The 15054-nt window shown below is 37.8% G+C and overlaps 1 protein-coding gene across 13 annotated transcripts in view; it reads right to left on the reverse strand.

Moving 5' to 3' along the window:
- Window positions 1–203: 203 nt before the first annotated feature.
- Window positions 204–15054, reverse strand: part of ARHGEF9 (Cdc42 guanine nucleotide exchange factor 9) — a 233675-nt gene continuing 218824 nt past the window's right edge. For 12 of the 13 annotated variants that reach the window (XM_073885843.1, XM_073885852.1, XM_073885849.1 and 9 more), the window contains one exon: window positions 204–3464. In XM_073885843.1, the coding sequence (XP_073741944.1) occupies window positions 3283–3464 (182 nt within the window). In that variant the 3' untranslated portion in view covers window positions 204–3282. The remainder of the gene's footprint in view (window positions 3465–15054) is intronic. The other variant, XM_073885842.1, reaches the window with a different exon arrangement.

Raw genomic sequence — 15054 nt, forward strand, 5'->3', positions numbered from 1 at the left:
GGTTACAGGATCAAACTTGTCTTCCAGAAAGGGCATGGAAGGTCACAGATAGCCCATGAGTTGCCTGACAATGGAACAACAGGGCTGGCAGGCCAAGACTAGATTGGGATAAGCTGTCCCCCATCAGGAAAATTCCCTTTATTTTGCAATTAGTGAAATGCGCACACACAGGCAAGAAAAAGTGCCTAGAAGTGTATTTTTACTTCTTTTATTGAACTCCATAAATATTTTCATAAGGCTTTGTGTCATTACAACATCATAGTTTTGTTGTTAAACATTTTTTTAAACACACAACTTTGACACTTGTTTGACAGGGTCAAACAATCAGAAGAAACAAAATAATAAACTGGCAAATGCAGAGCAGCAGGGGTAATCAAAATCACTGTTACCCATCCATCCACCCCAGCCCACCCCAGCCCCAAAGCACTAAAGATCACTATTTGGCTTCATACTAGAATTGTCAGAACTCTCTTGCTGCTGTCCTTGATAAATCCATTATAGTTATACACATAGAGAGAAGAGGAGAGTGGGAGAGAGAAAGAGGAGTTAGATTTCTGTGTTAGGACTATCCCACAGCAGGGCCCATAAAACACACTAGCAAAGCCTTTTGGAGAACAAATCCAGGCCTCATTGAGTTGAGAAAAGGGGAGCTTGGGGGCCATGCACACATAGAGGAGATTTACAGAGTTCTTGGGGATAGCACTGCTGTGGGGACACAGAATAGATCTGGACCCTAATCCCAGGTAACAGGGCTCCCCTTGGGGCTGTTGGTCACTGGTCTGCTTTGCTGCCATAGGCTGGGGAAACACTCCAACCAATGTTAAACTGATTTCTTGTTGTTTTCACAAGTTATTGGCATCTGGTGAGGCCAGCGGTTTGAGTAGATGAGAGGTAATATTCCTGATCCTGAAGCTCTGGGCACAGGCTCAGGGGAGAAGGGCATGGAGGGAGGGCAAGGGGGCTTGGCTAAGAGAGGCCCAGGGACTTGGCCAAGCACCCCCTCTTGGTTTGCTCCTAGCCCCTGGAGAAACATGTCAAGGTTAAGCCCAGTGGAGAACAGAAAGTAGGAAAAGAATTTATACTTAAGGGAGGTATACACAGCCATTGAAACACATGCTATTTGCCAGGGAGGCCATTGTATCTTAGGCAGTGGACACCAGGTTCCTTGCCAAGGTGGGGCTTTAGTAGCTGGGTCATTTGCTGAGCAGTTGTGGCCAGTCCCGAGCCCCAGCCCCCTGCCCAGCTCAGGCTTACCCTTGGCTTACCCCACAAGTCTGATTTGAATGTGGTGGAATGGAAGCAAACAGCTTGTAATTTGATTCCCACAGAGGAATGATTCCCAGGCTGGGCAGGGCCTGGTCTGGGTCAGGAGGCATAGAGCAGCAATCAAGTCAGCTATGCTGAGGGCCTCATGCAACCATGGCTGCTGCTCAGTAAGCTGAGGTCCTTTCATGATGAAGTTTTCTCCTAGAGTCCAGAACATACTCACAATTTCCAGATTCCTCATTAGAGTGGTTCTCCATAGCAGGGCCCATTGTCACTCCTTTGTACTCCATTCTCCTTGCTGTTCAAGGTCTGTCCACTTTAAGGGCTATGTGAGAAGGAGGAACAGGTATTCCTGCACCCACAGGGAGCCTGCCTCTTAGTGGGAGAAGTTAGTTTTGCCTAAGTATAAAGCCTGCCAAAAGTAAGCCTGAGGGTAGTGTCTCTACCTCAGATCTTTTCTCCATAGGGAAGTTTCCCTGGGCTCCTCACTTACTTGCTTCCAATGTCCTGGGATGGGAGAATTTTGGAAATAGGGCCTCCTTAGAGTGACAGAAGTTCTTTATGCTGATAGCAGGAATTTTCCTGTGCCAGGAGAACAGGAGAAAGAAGGACAACAGGGAGAGGAGAAGGAAGTAATCATGGAAGATTGTCCATGCAATCTGTTAACAATGGGGAAAGTCTCACATAACTTGAGTGGTAGGAACTGCAGGTACATATCTTGGGCTAGGGCTGCCTCTTTCCATGCCCATTCCTGTTCTTTATCCTGTCCAGGTCAATAATTTGAAGGCAGCTGATGATCTTGGTCAGGTGGGCTCTGTCTTGACCCCTTCATAGACTCCTATAAATGCTGCCTGTAATCTGAAAATGGAAGCAGGGATGACCAGGCCCCTGAAATGATTTCAGTGGGGAACCCCAACTTTAAGCCTACTTGGTGCTAGAGGCAGTTGACTCCCTCCCCTGGGAAGCAGAGTCTCAGCCCCTTTGCTTCAAGTTCTGATCGTTTAGATTAGGGGAGGGAGAGGCCTACAAGGAACACCATAACCAAATCAGCTTGAAGAAGAGAAAAACTGGCTCAAACTAAACCCCAGATACAAAACTGCTCAGGATTCAGCAGTGCTATAACATGGGAACCCCCAGTGCTAGGAGAAGAGCCCAAATGCAGAATGTTCCCTGAACAGAAGTCCTCTCCAGAATTATTATACTCTGACTCTCCCTTGATTCTGTTTGGTTTTGATCCCTCTATGACATCTAAAACACAGTGAAAGCAATAGAAATATCAAGCAGTTATGTCACAGGGCACAACAGAGCATGTCTAGACTGGCACGACTGAGGACAGAAGATGCAGGGAAAAAGCTGTCTGGGGCAACTGCCGGGCTGTAGAAACATTCACAGATGGTCAGCTGAGGGAAAAGAGAAAGGGGAATCCTCCCTTTACCCATTGAAAAGGAAAAGGAAAAAAAGAAATTTCAAACTCCCAAACTCCATCACATCAAAGTAAATTCAAAAGTTATCAGCATCAGTATCATCAGGAAAGAAAATAAAAACAATACAAACACATCTATGGTAATAATGACAAGTCAATGAATCACTCACAAGGGAGCAAAGAGATTATCTCAACAAGAAAAGGAACACATAGAAGTGTCAATTTCTGAAAATAAAGGGGAGGGGGACCGGGTAAGAACAGAAAACTTCTAAGAAGGGATCACATGTTTCGAAGTCATTGGTACCTCTTCCTACCAACTATAGATTTCACTTCCCCAAAACAACAGAAAATGTTTTTTTTTTTTTGGTCCTTCTGTTTGTGTGTGTGTGTGTGTGTGTGTGTGTGTGTGTGTGTGTGTGTGTGTGTGTAGGTATACTCAAGGGTCTGTGTGTGTGTGTCTCTCTATATATAAATATATATAGGTATATATATTTATATATATATAAATTTCAACAGTGCTTCTCCAAAAAAAGTCCATCTATAAATATAATTTTATTTACTTTATTTTAAAATTATCTGCCTCCCTGTAGTTATTATTTTTTGAAGGGGGTTAACCTGCTGAAGTTTTGCCAGAATGGTGACTGGCTGCGCTTGGGTTCGGTGAACTCAAAGACCTGTGACTGAGCGATGCCATCAGGGACCAGGTACTGGCCCTGGTTTAACGGGTCCTGCGGTGGTGGGTAGGAAGGAGGAACTGAGCGGGCAGAGTTGACACCTAGAGTAGATGGGAGATCAAAGGGAAAGAGTATAAGTTAAGTAGCAAGGGGTTTCCCAAATCACCCAGTGACCACTTTGAGCAGACAATTAAAGGCAGCCTATTTTAGAGAGTGTGAACTGGAACTGAAAATCATCCAAAGGAAGAAGTACATTCCTTAACAGATTTTGGAATGGTATGGTGACTAATGCAACAATACACACTTTCCCATTTACTCAGGTATCACTGAGAATCTTGTGGTGTTGTCATCAGTCGTTTTATAGATGAGGACACTGAGACCTGGGGTGAAATGTCATACCCAAGGTCATAAAGCAAGGGATAGAATCCACATTCTTTCTCAGTTCAGAGCTCTTTTTTTTTAAAAAAAGATTTATTTATTTATTAGAGAGAGAGAGAGAGCTAGAGCAGGGGCAAGGGGAGGGGCAGACCCTGAGATCACGACCTGAGCCAAAACCGAGTTGGACGCTCAACTGACTGCACTACCCAGGCTTCCCCAGAGCTCTTTTCAAGAGACCATAATCCATTATGCCAGACTTGGTCCTGCAAATCACCCAACAATTTCCATTTAATTTCAAATGAATTTGGTTTCTCCCTCTTCAACTCCCCCCCAGAAGTGTCAAAAGAGCCTGGTTAAGAACTACTGACTTCAAAGCAGGTCTTTTGTTGGAAAATGGGTTTCTAAAAGTTAAGGTACAAGTGATCCAGTATTCTACACCATGTGATGAAACCATATTTTGGTGAAACCAATTTTCAAAGCAAAATTCACATGAATAGGGGATTCCAGGGTGTGTGTGTGGGGGGTAAATTTCAAGTTTAATCCTAACCTATATTCAGAACATAATAGCATACAGCATATGATTCAGAATGCAGTGAAGACCTCTCTCCTGCTCCCAAATAGCTTCCTCATCTGCAGACCAATGTCTGAAATTTCAACATTACAGCTTCTTTGTTTGCCTTTGTTTGATGACTTGATCCCATTACCCTAGAAGCAGTATCATATTGAGCCATCGTCAGCCACTGGCACTTCAGTAGGAAGCAATGAGCTATTTTCTAAAAGCCAATATTGTTTTGTTTTTGTTCTTACTTTTATTTTCAAGATTTATTAAGATATAATTGTGTATAACATTCTGTAAGTTTCAGGTGTGCAATGTGATGATTTGATACACACACACACATATATATAACAAAATGATTACTACAATAAGGTTAGTTAGTAAATCCATCATTTCATAAAATTACCTCTTTTTGGTGGTAAGAGCATTTAAGAACTACACTCTTAGCAACTCCCAAGTTAAAATATTAACTATAGTCACCATGCTATACATTATATCCCCAGAATTCTTCATCTTATAACTAAAGTTTGTGCCCTTTGACCAACATCTTGATACTTCCCTCAATCCCAGGCCCTGGCAACCACCAATCTACTTACTGTTTATAAGGTTGTTTTTAGATTCCAATATAAATGAGATCATATAGTATTTATATTTTTATAGTATAATGCCTTCAAAGTCCATCCATGTTTCCATAAATGGCAAGATTTCCTTATTTTTATGGCTGAATAATATTCCACTGTATATATCACATTTATTTTATCCCTTCATCTGCTGAAGGATATGTAGGTTGCTCACTGTCTTGGCTATTGTGAATAATGCTGCAATGAACATGAAGGTGCAGACATCTCTTTGAGATCCTGATTTCATTTTCTTCCCATATATACTCAGAAGTAGGATTACTGGATCAGATGACTACTCTATTTTCAACTTTCTGAGGACCCTCCATACTGTTTTCAGAGTAGCTTACAAATTTACACTCCTACCATCAATGTCCAAGGGTTCCTTTTTCTCCACATTCTCACCAGCACTTGTTACCTCATTTTTTTTTTTTGATAACAGCCACTCTAACAAATATAACATCTCATGGTTTTGATTTGCATTGTTCTGATGATTAGAAATATTGAACACCTTTTCTTACACCTATAGAACATTTACATGGGCAAATGCATGTTTTCTTTGGAAAAACGTCTATTCAGGTCCTTTGCCCTTTTTTTTTTTTTGTAGTTGAGTTGTATGTGCTGCTCATATATTTTGGATATTAATCCCTTATCAGATATGTGGTTTGCAAATATTTTCCCTTACCCTGTAAGTTGTCTTTTCATTTGTTGATTATTTCTTTTGCTGTGCATAAGCTTTTTAGTTTGATGTAGTCCCACTATTTTTTTTTCTGTTGCTTGTACTTTTGCTGTCATATTCAAAAACTTGTTACCAAAACCATGTCAAGGAGTATTTTCCCTATATTTTCTTCTAGGATTTTTATGGTGTTGAGTCTTAGACTTAAGTCTTTAATTCATTTTGAGTTAATTTTTCTGAGCAGTGTAAGATAGGGATCTAATACATTCTTTTGCATGTGAACATACAATTTTCCCCAATACCATTTATAAAAGAGGCTATCCTTTCCCCACTGAGTATTCCTGGCCTCCTGATAAGTATTGGTTGACCATGGGTTTATAGTTGGGCTCTTGGTTCTCTCCCATTAGTCTATATGTCAGATTTTATGCCAGTACCATATTGTTTTGATTACTATAACTTTGAAATGAAGTTTGAAATCAGAAAGCATGATGCCACCAGCCTGGTTCTTCTTTCTCAGGATTGTTTTGGTTATTCAGGGTCTCTTTTGGTTCCATGTGAATTTTATAATTGTTTTATCTACTTCTGTGAAAAATACCATGGAATTTGAGATAGGATTACAATAAATCTACAGATGGCTTTGGGTAGTAAGGGCATTTTCACAATAGTAATTCTTAAAATCCATAAATACAGAATATCTTTTCATTTTTTGTGTTTTCTTCATTTTCTTTTATAAATATCTAATAGTTTTCAGTGTACAGATTTTTAACCTCCTAGGTTAGATGTATTCCTAAGTACTTTATCCTATTTTGTGCTATTGCAAATGGGATTATTACATTAATTTCTCTTTTCAATGTTCATTGTACTGAAACACAAATGATTCTTGTACTTACATTTTGTATCCTGAAACATTATTGAATTCCATTATTATTCTAGTATTTTTTTCAGATTGGCTTTTTTAAAAATATTATTTCTTAGGAGAGTCTTTAGATTTTTTTTACATGAAATCATGTCATCTGCAAACAGACAATTTTACTTCTTCCTTTCTGCATTTATGTCTTTTTCTTGCCTGATTGCTCTGGGTAGGACTTCCAGCAGTATGTTGAATAGAAATGGTGAGAGTTGGCATCCTTATCTTGTTCCTGCTATTAGACAAAAAGCATTTAACCATTCACCACTGAATATGCTTGTTAATATTGGTAGGCTTGTCACATAAGGCATTTATTATGTTGAAGTATGTTCCTTATATACAAAATTTATTGAGTTTTTTTCATGAAAATATGTTGATGTGGTTTCACTCATATGTGGAATATAAGGAATAGTGCAGAGGACCATAGGGGGAAGGGAGGGAAAACTGAATGGGAAGAAATCAGATAGGGAGACAAACCATATGAGACTTGACTCTGGGAAACAAACTGAGGGTTGCAGAAGGGGAGGTGGGTGGGAGGATGCGGTAACTGGGTGATGGGCATTAAGGAGGGCATGTGACATTATGAGCACTTGGTGTTATACACAACTAATGAATTGTTGAATACTACATCAAAAACTAATGATGTACATATGTTGGCTAATTGAACTTAATAAAAAAAGAAAATATGTTGAATTTTGTCAGATGTTTTATTGCATCTATAGAGATGTGATTTATTTTACATTCTGTTAATGTGGTGTATCACATTTATTGATTTGAATGTTTTGAATGAACCCTGCTTCCTAGAGATGAATCACTAGATGATGGTGTATGATCCTTTTAATGTGCTGTTGAATGTGGTCTGCTAGTATTTTGTTGATAATTTTTGCATCTATATTTATCAGAAATATTGGCCTGCATTGTCTTGTATTGTCTTTATCTAGCATTAGTGTCAGTGTAATCCTTGCCTCATAAAATGAGTTTGGAACTATTCCTTTCAAGTTTTTGGAAGAGTTTCAGAAGGACTGGTGTTAATTCTTCTTTAAATCATAGAATTCACCGGTGAAACCATCTGGTCCTAGGCTTTTCTTTTTGGGAGGTTTTTGATTACTAAGTCAGTCTTCTTAGTCGTTATTGGTCTGCTCAGATTATTTATTTTTTTCTATCAGTTTTATTGAGTTAAAATGGACATATTACATTGCATAAGATTAAGGTGTACAACAATGATTTGATGTAATGTATACACTGCAAAATGATAACCACGTTAAGGTTACTTCACATCTATCACCTCACATAGTTACATACTTTTTCTTTTGATTAGAACTTTTAAGATCTGCTCTTTAAAAATTTTCAAAATTACGATACAGTATGATTAACTTTAGTGACCATGCTATACAGAACTTATTTATTTTATAAGCTTTCATCCTTTGAATACCTTTACTCATTTCCTCCACCACATACCCCCTGCATCTGGCAACCACCAAACTGTTCTGTTTCTATGAGTTCAATTTTTATAACATCCCACATATAAGTGAGATCATACGTTATTTGTCTTTCTCTGAATTATTTCACCTAGAACAATACCTTCCAGGTTCAGAAATGGTGTGGCAAAAGGCAGGATTTCCTTCTTTTATGACTGAATATTCCGTGTGTGTGTGTGTGTGTGTGTGTGTGTGTGTGTGTGTGTGTATGTGTACTTTATCCATATTTATTTTATCTATTTGTTTGCCAAAAGATATTTAGGTTGTTTCCATGTCTTGGCTATTGTGAATAATGCTGCAATGAACATAGGGAGCAGATATTTCTTTGAGACAGTGATTTTATTTCCTTTAGATGTACACCCCAAACTGGAATTGCTGGATCATATGGCAGTCCTATTTTTTATTTTATTTTTATTTTATTATGTTATGTTAGTCACCATACATCATTAGATTTTGATGTGGTGATCCACGATCCATTGTTTTCGTGTAACACCCAGTGCTCCATGCAATACATGCCCTCCTTAATACCCGTCACCGGGCTAACCCATCCCCTTCCCCCCTCCCCTCTAAAACCCTGTTTGTTTCTCAGAGTCCATACTCTCTCATGGTTCATCTCTCCCTGTGATTCCCCCCCTTCGTTTTTCCCTTCCTGCTCCTAATGTCCTCCATGCTGTTCCTTATGTTCCACAAATAAGTGAAACCAGATGATAATTGACTTTCTCTGCTTGACTCATTTCACTTAGCATAATCTCCTCCAGTCCCATCCATGTTGATGTCAAAGTTGGGTATTCATCCTTTCTGATGGCTGAGTAATACTCCATTGTATATATGGACCACATCCTCTTTATCCATTCATCTGTTGAAGGGCATCTTGGCTCTTTCCACAGTTTGGCTATTGCAGACATTGCTGCTATGAACATTGGGGTGCATATGGCCCTTCTTTTCACTACATCTGTGTCTTTGGGGTAAATACCCAGGAGTACAATTGCTGGGTCATAGGGTAGCTCTATTTTTAAATTTTTGAGGCACCTCCACACTGTTTTCCAAAGTGGCTATACCAACTTGCATTCCCACCAACAGTGTAAGAGGGTTCCCCTTTCTCCACAACCTCTCCAACATTTGTTGTTTCTTGCCTTGTCAATTTTTGCCATTCTAACTAGTGTAAGGTGGTATCTCAGTATGGTTTTGATGTGAATTTCCCTGATGGCTAATGATGATGAACAGTTTTTCATGTGTCTGTTAGCCATTTGTAGGTCTTCTTTGGAGAAGTGTCTGTTCATGTCTTCTGCCCATTTTTCGACTTGATTATTTGTTTTTTGGGCGTTGAGTTTGAGAAGTTCTTTACATATCTTGGATACCAGCCCTTTATCTGTAGTGTCATTTGCAAATATCATCTCCCATTCTGTGTGTTGCCTCTTTGTTTTGTTGACTGTTTCCTTTGCTGTGAAGAAGCTTTTTATCTTAGAGAAATGATTCCATTTACAATAGCACCAAAAACCATAAGATACCTCGGAATAAATCTAACCAAAGAGGTAACGGATCTATACTCTAGGAACTACAGAACACTCATGAAAAAAATTGAAGAAGACACAAAAAGATGGAAAAATATTCCATGCTCATGGATCGGAAGAATAAACATTGTTAAAAATGTCTATGCTACCCAGAGCAATCTATACATCCAATGCCATCCCCATCAAAATTCCAATGACATTTTTCAAAGTGCTGGAACAAACAATCCTAAAATTTGTATAGAATCAGAGAAGACCCCGAATTGCCAAGGAAATGTTGAAAAAGAAAAACAGCTGGGGGCATCACGTTGCCCAATTTCAAGCTATATTACAAAGCAGTGATCACCAAAACAGCATGGTACTGGAACAAAAACAGACATACAGACCAATGGAACAGAATAGAGAACCCAGATATGGACCCTCAACTCTATGGTCAAATAATCTTCGACAAAGCAGGAAAAAATATGCAATGGAAAAAAGACAGTCTCTTCAATAAATGGTGCTGGGAAAATTGGACAGTGACATGCAGAAGAATGAAACTCAACCATTCTCTAACACCATACACAGAGATAAACTCCAAATGGATGAAAGACCTCAATGTGAGACAGGAATCCATCAAAATCCTAGAGGAGAACATAGACAGTAACCTCTTTGACATCGGCCACAGCAACTTCTTTCAAGATACATCTCCAAAAGCTAGTGAAACAAAAGCAAAAATGAACTTTTGGGACTTCATCAAGATATTTTTTAATTTTTTGACAAACCCCCCATACTATTTTCCATACTGGTTGTACAACTTACATTCTCACAGTATACGATGGTTCCTTTTTCTCCATATCCTTGTTAGTCCTTATTATTGCTTGTCTTTTGATAGCCATTCTAACGGGTGTTAAGTGATATCTCATTGTACTTATTTAAATTTCCTGATGATTAGTGTGATGTTGGGCACCCTTTTGTGTACTTATTAGCCATTTGAATATTTTCTTTGGAAAAGTATCCATTCAGGTCCTTTGCCTCTTTTTTAATTGGGTTATTTGTGGGTTTTTGCTATTGAGTAGTACGAGTTCCTTTAATATTTTGGATATTAACCCCTTATCACATACTATGTAGTTTGCAAATATTTTTCCCATTCCATAGGTTGCTTTTTTATTTTGTTGATTTTTGCTGTGCAGAACCTTTAAATCTGATTTGATCTCATTTGTTTTTCTTTTGTTACTTGTGCTTTATGTGTCATGTCCAATAATTCATTGCCAAAACCAATGTCAAGAAGATCTTTCTCTCATGTTGTCTTATAGTAATTGATGATTCCACGCTTTATATTTAAGTCTTTAAGCCATTTTACATTAATTTTTGTGAGTGGTGTAACATAGGGGTCTAGTTCTTCCTTTTGCATGTGAATATCTAATTTTCCCAGAACCACTTATTGAAGAGACTGTCCTTCTTTATTGAATATTTTTGGCTCCCTTGTCAGATTTTACTCGATTGTATATGCATGGATTTATTTCTGGGATCTAAAATCTTTTCTTTTGGTCTGTGTATCTGTATTTTTCTCAGTGCTAAACTGTTTGGTTACCACAGTTTTGTAATATAGCTTTTTTAAAGATTTTATTTACTTGACAAAGAGAACAGGAGAGCACAAGCAGGGGGAGATGCAGAGGGAGAGGGAGAAGCAGACTCCCTGCTGAGCAGAGAGCCTGATGCATGGCTCAATCCCAGGACTCTGAGATCATGACCTGAGCTGAAGGCAGATGCTTAACCGACTGAGCCACTTAGGTGCCCCTGTAATATAGCTTGAAGTCAGAAAGTGTGATGGTTCCAGCTTTGTTCTTTCTCAAGATTGCTTTGGCTATTCACAGTCTTTTAAGGTTCCATACAAATTTCAGAATTGTTTTTCTTATTTCTGTAAAAAAATGTCATTTGAATCTTGATAGGAAATGCACAGAACCTATAGAATGGTTTTGGGTAGTACAGACATTTAACAATATTAATTCTTCCAATCTACAGGCACAGGATATCTTCTATTTTTGCTTATAATCTTTTTCATAAATGTCTTAGAGTTTTCAGTGAACACATCTTTAACCTCCTTGGGTAGATTTATTCCTAAGTATTTTATCATTTTTGATACTCTTATAAATGGATTGTTTTATTTTGTTTTTTGAATAATTCATTGTTGGTGTATAGATGCTACTGAGCTTTGTATGTTGATTTTGCATCCTAAAACCTTACTGAATTCATTGATTAAATCTAAGTGTTTTTGATAGAGTCTTTAGGATTTTCTACATACAAAATCCTTTCTTTTCCTCTTCTTTTTTTTTTCCCGTGAGTGCCAACCCCAGCCCTTTAGTAGTCCATGCCACTGGTCCTTAGGTGTGAGACCCTAGTCCTGATTTGCCCTTTGGGCTTCTCCCACAGAGTCCCCTCCAATCCCTGGTCTCTTCTGTCCAGGCCTTCAGCCAGCCCTGCTGTTCCCTAGCCCCCTTCTTCCCCAGTGAGGGCTCCATAGCTTAATAATGCTTGAGCACTATATTCCTCTGTTCTCCTTGCTATAAAACTTCTGACTAATTTAGCTCTCTTGTCTTAATCTGCCAGATGGGGAATATATTCTCCCCTCCCCTGCCCTTTCTTTCTTTATTTTCTGAAACCTATTTGCCTTCCCTGAGTCTTCAAACTAAAATCAGAGCTATAAAGCACACCATGGCAGGCATAATGAAACATAATCTCTGTTCAAAATGTTTATTCATACTGTATTCTAAATGTTTGGTTTTGTGTGCTGAAGATTTTACCAGTAGCAACAAGCCATTAGACAATAAGTATCAAGTGCAAATCAAGTTAGACCAGCCAAAGGTCACATTCAAAATTACTGGTCAGAACAGATAAATCCAAAGTGGAAAGTGGAAAGGAATTTTGTTCTAATTAGGAAATAGGGTTTTATATATCCTCTCCATCAATGTTTTGTCTTTCTTTTTATCTTCTATGTATAAAGAAAGAAAGAAGTATCCAGAGAATGGGGAGGTTGAAAAAGCAAATTAAATTCATCTTGTGTAGTTAATCTCATTTGCAGTCTACGCCAGTTATGATTCTCAAACTTGAGGCTGTAACATAATCACCTGTTGTACATCTGGGGAAGGGCCTGATAATTTGTGTTTCTAATACATTCTCACATGTTACTGATGCTGTTGGTCTGAGGACCATACTTTGAAATCAAGAGGTGAGTCCTCCTGCTTTATTCTTCCCTTTCAAGATTGTTTTAGACATTGTGGAATCCTTGCAATTCCATACGAATTTTAAAATCAGCTTGTCAATTTTTCTGAAGAAGCTATCCAGATGGCCAACAGACACATGAAGAGATGCTCGACATCACTAATCATCAAGGAAATGCAAATAAAAACCACTATGAGATATCACCTTATAGCTGTCAGAATGGCTAAAAGAAAAAAGACAAAAAATAACAAGTGTTGGTGAGGATGTGGAGAATCCTCGTGCCCTGTTGGTAGAAATGTAAATTGATACAGTGACTGTGGAAAACAGTATGGAATGTCCTCAAAAATTCAAAATAGAAATATTATATTACCCAATAACTGGATATTGAACAAAAGAAATCAAAAACACTAATTCAAAAAGATAGGCATACATCCCTATGTTTATTGCAACACTATTTACAATAGCCAAGATTTGGAAGCAACCTAAATGTCCATCAGCAGAAGAATGGATAAGGAAGATGTATATAAGGTGTTTTGTGTGTGTGTGTGTGTGTGTGTGTGTGTAATGGAATATTACACAACTATAAAAAGGGATGAGATCTTGCCATTTGCAACAACATAGGCGAACCTAGAAGGTATCATGCTAAGTGAATTAAGTCAGACTGGGAAAGACAAATACCATATGATTTTACTCTTATGTGGAATCTAAAAACAAATCAAATGAGTAAATAAACAAAAAGTAGAATCAGACTTGACGTTTGCCAGAGGAAAGGGGGGTAGGCAAAATGCATAAAGGGAAGGGGGAGATACAGGCTTCCAGATGTGGAATGAATAAGTCATGGCACAGAATAAGGAATACAGTAAATTATATTATAATAGAATTGTATGGTGACAGGTGGCAGCTACACTTGTGGTGAGCACAACATAATGTATAGAGAAATTGAATCACTATGTTGTACACCTGAAACTAATGTAACATTGTATATCAACAATACTAAATAAAAAATAAACTAAAAATAATCAGCTGGTCAGTTTCTACAAAGAAGTTGACTGTGATTGAGGGATTATTTTGAATCTATAGATCAATTTGGGGAATATTGCCATTTTAGCAACATTAAGTCTTATAATTCATGAACATGGGATGTTTTGCTATGTAGAGCTTTTTAAATATATTTCAACAATGTCTTGTAGTGTGCAGAGAATAAATTTTATGCTTGTTTTATTAAATTCATTCCTAAATATTTTGTTAACATTATAAATGGATTTTCTTAATTTCAAGATTGTTTTAATAAGTGTACAAAAATAAAATTAATTTTTATATATTGATCTTATATCCTGCAACTTTGCTGAATTCATTTATTAACTCCAATAGTGGTGTGTGTGTGTGTGTGTGTGTGTGTGTGTGTGTGTGTGTGTGTATTCCGTAGGGTTTTCTATATGTAAGATTGTGTTATCTGCAAACAGAGGTACATTTTACCTCTTCCTTTCCAAACTGAATGCCTTTTGTTTCTGCTTCTTGCCTAATTGTCTTGGCCAGAACCTCCAGAACAATGTTGAATGGAGGTGATGAGACTGGACATCCTTGCCTTTTCCTGATCTTAGTGGAAAAAGCATCAGTCTCTCATCACTAAGCACGGTGTTAGCTGTGGGTGTTTTGTAGATGCTCTTAAATACATAAAATCTTGTCATAGTCAAACAGAATCAATTTTACTTCCTCCTTTCTGATTTGGATACAATCTCCTTCTTTTTCTTACCCGAATGCTCCCTGCTTAAGACTTCTAGCACTATGTTGCATAGGAGTGGTGAGATTGGGCACCACTGTGTTCTTATATTAGAAAAATAGCTTTCAAACTTTCACCATTAAATATGATGTTAGTTGTGGATTTGCCATATATTGCCTTTATTATATTGACATAGTTCCTTCTGTACCTAATTTGATGAGAGTTTTTATCATGAAAGGATATGCTTTTTCAGAACCTATTGAGACGATTATATGATTTTTATCTTTCTATTAATGTGGTGTATTACAATTTTTTGAGATGCATATGTTAACCCATCCTTGCATCTCAGTAATGAATCCCACTTGATGATGCTGTATGATCCTTTTAATGTGCTTGTATTTGGTTAGCTAGTATTTTGTTAAGAAATTTTGCATCAGGAATATTGTCCTGTGGTTTTCTTTTCCTAAAGTGCCCTTATCTGGATTTGGTATCAGTGTAATGCTGGTCTCATAAAATGAGTTTGGGAGTATTCCTTTCTCTTCAGTTTTTTTGAAGAATTTGAGAAGGATTGACAGTCTTTAAATTCTTGGTACAATTCACCAGTGTAACCATTTATTCTTGGGCTTTTCTTTATTGGGAGGTTTCTGCTT

Source organism: Callorhinus ursinus, unplaced genomic scaffold, assembly GCF_003265705.2.
Source record: "Callorhinus ursinus isolate GAN/ISIS: 27379988/994484 unplaced genomic scaffold, GSC_fseal_2.0 scaffold66, whole genome shotgun sequence".
Lineage (NCBI taxonomy): Eukaryota > Metazoa > Chordata > Mammalia > Carnivora > Otariidae > Callorhinus > Callorhinus ursinus.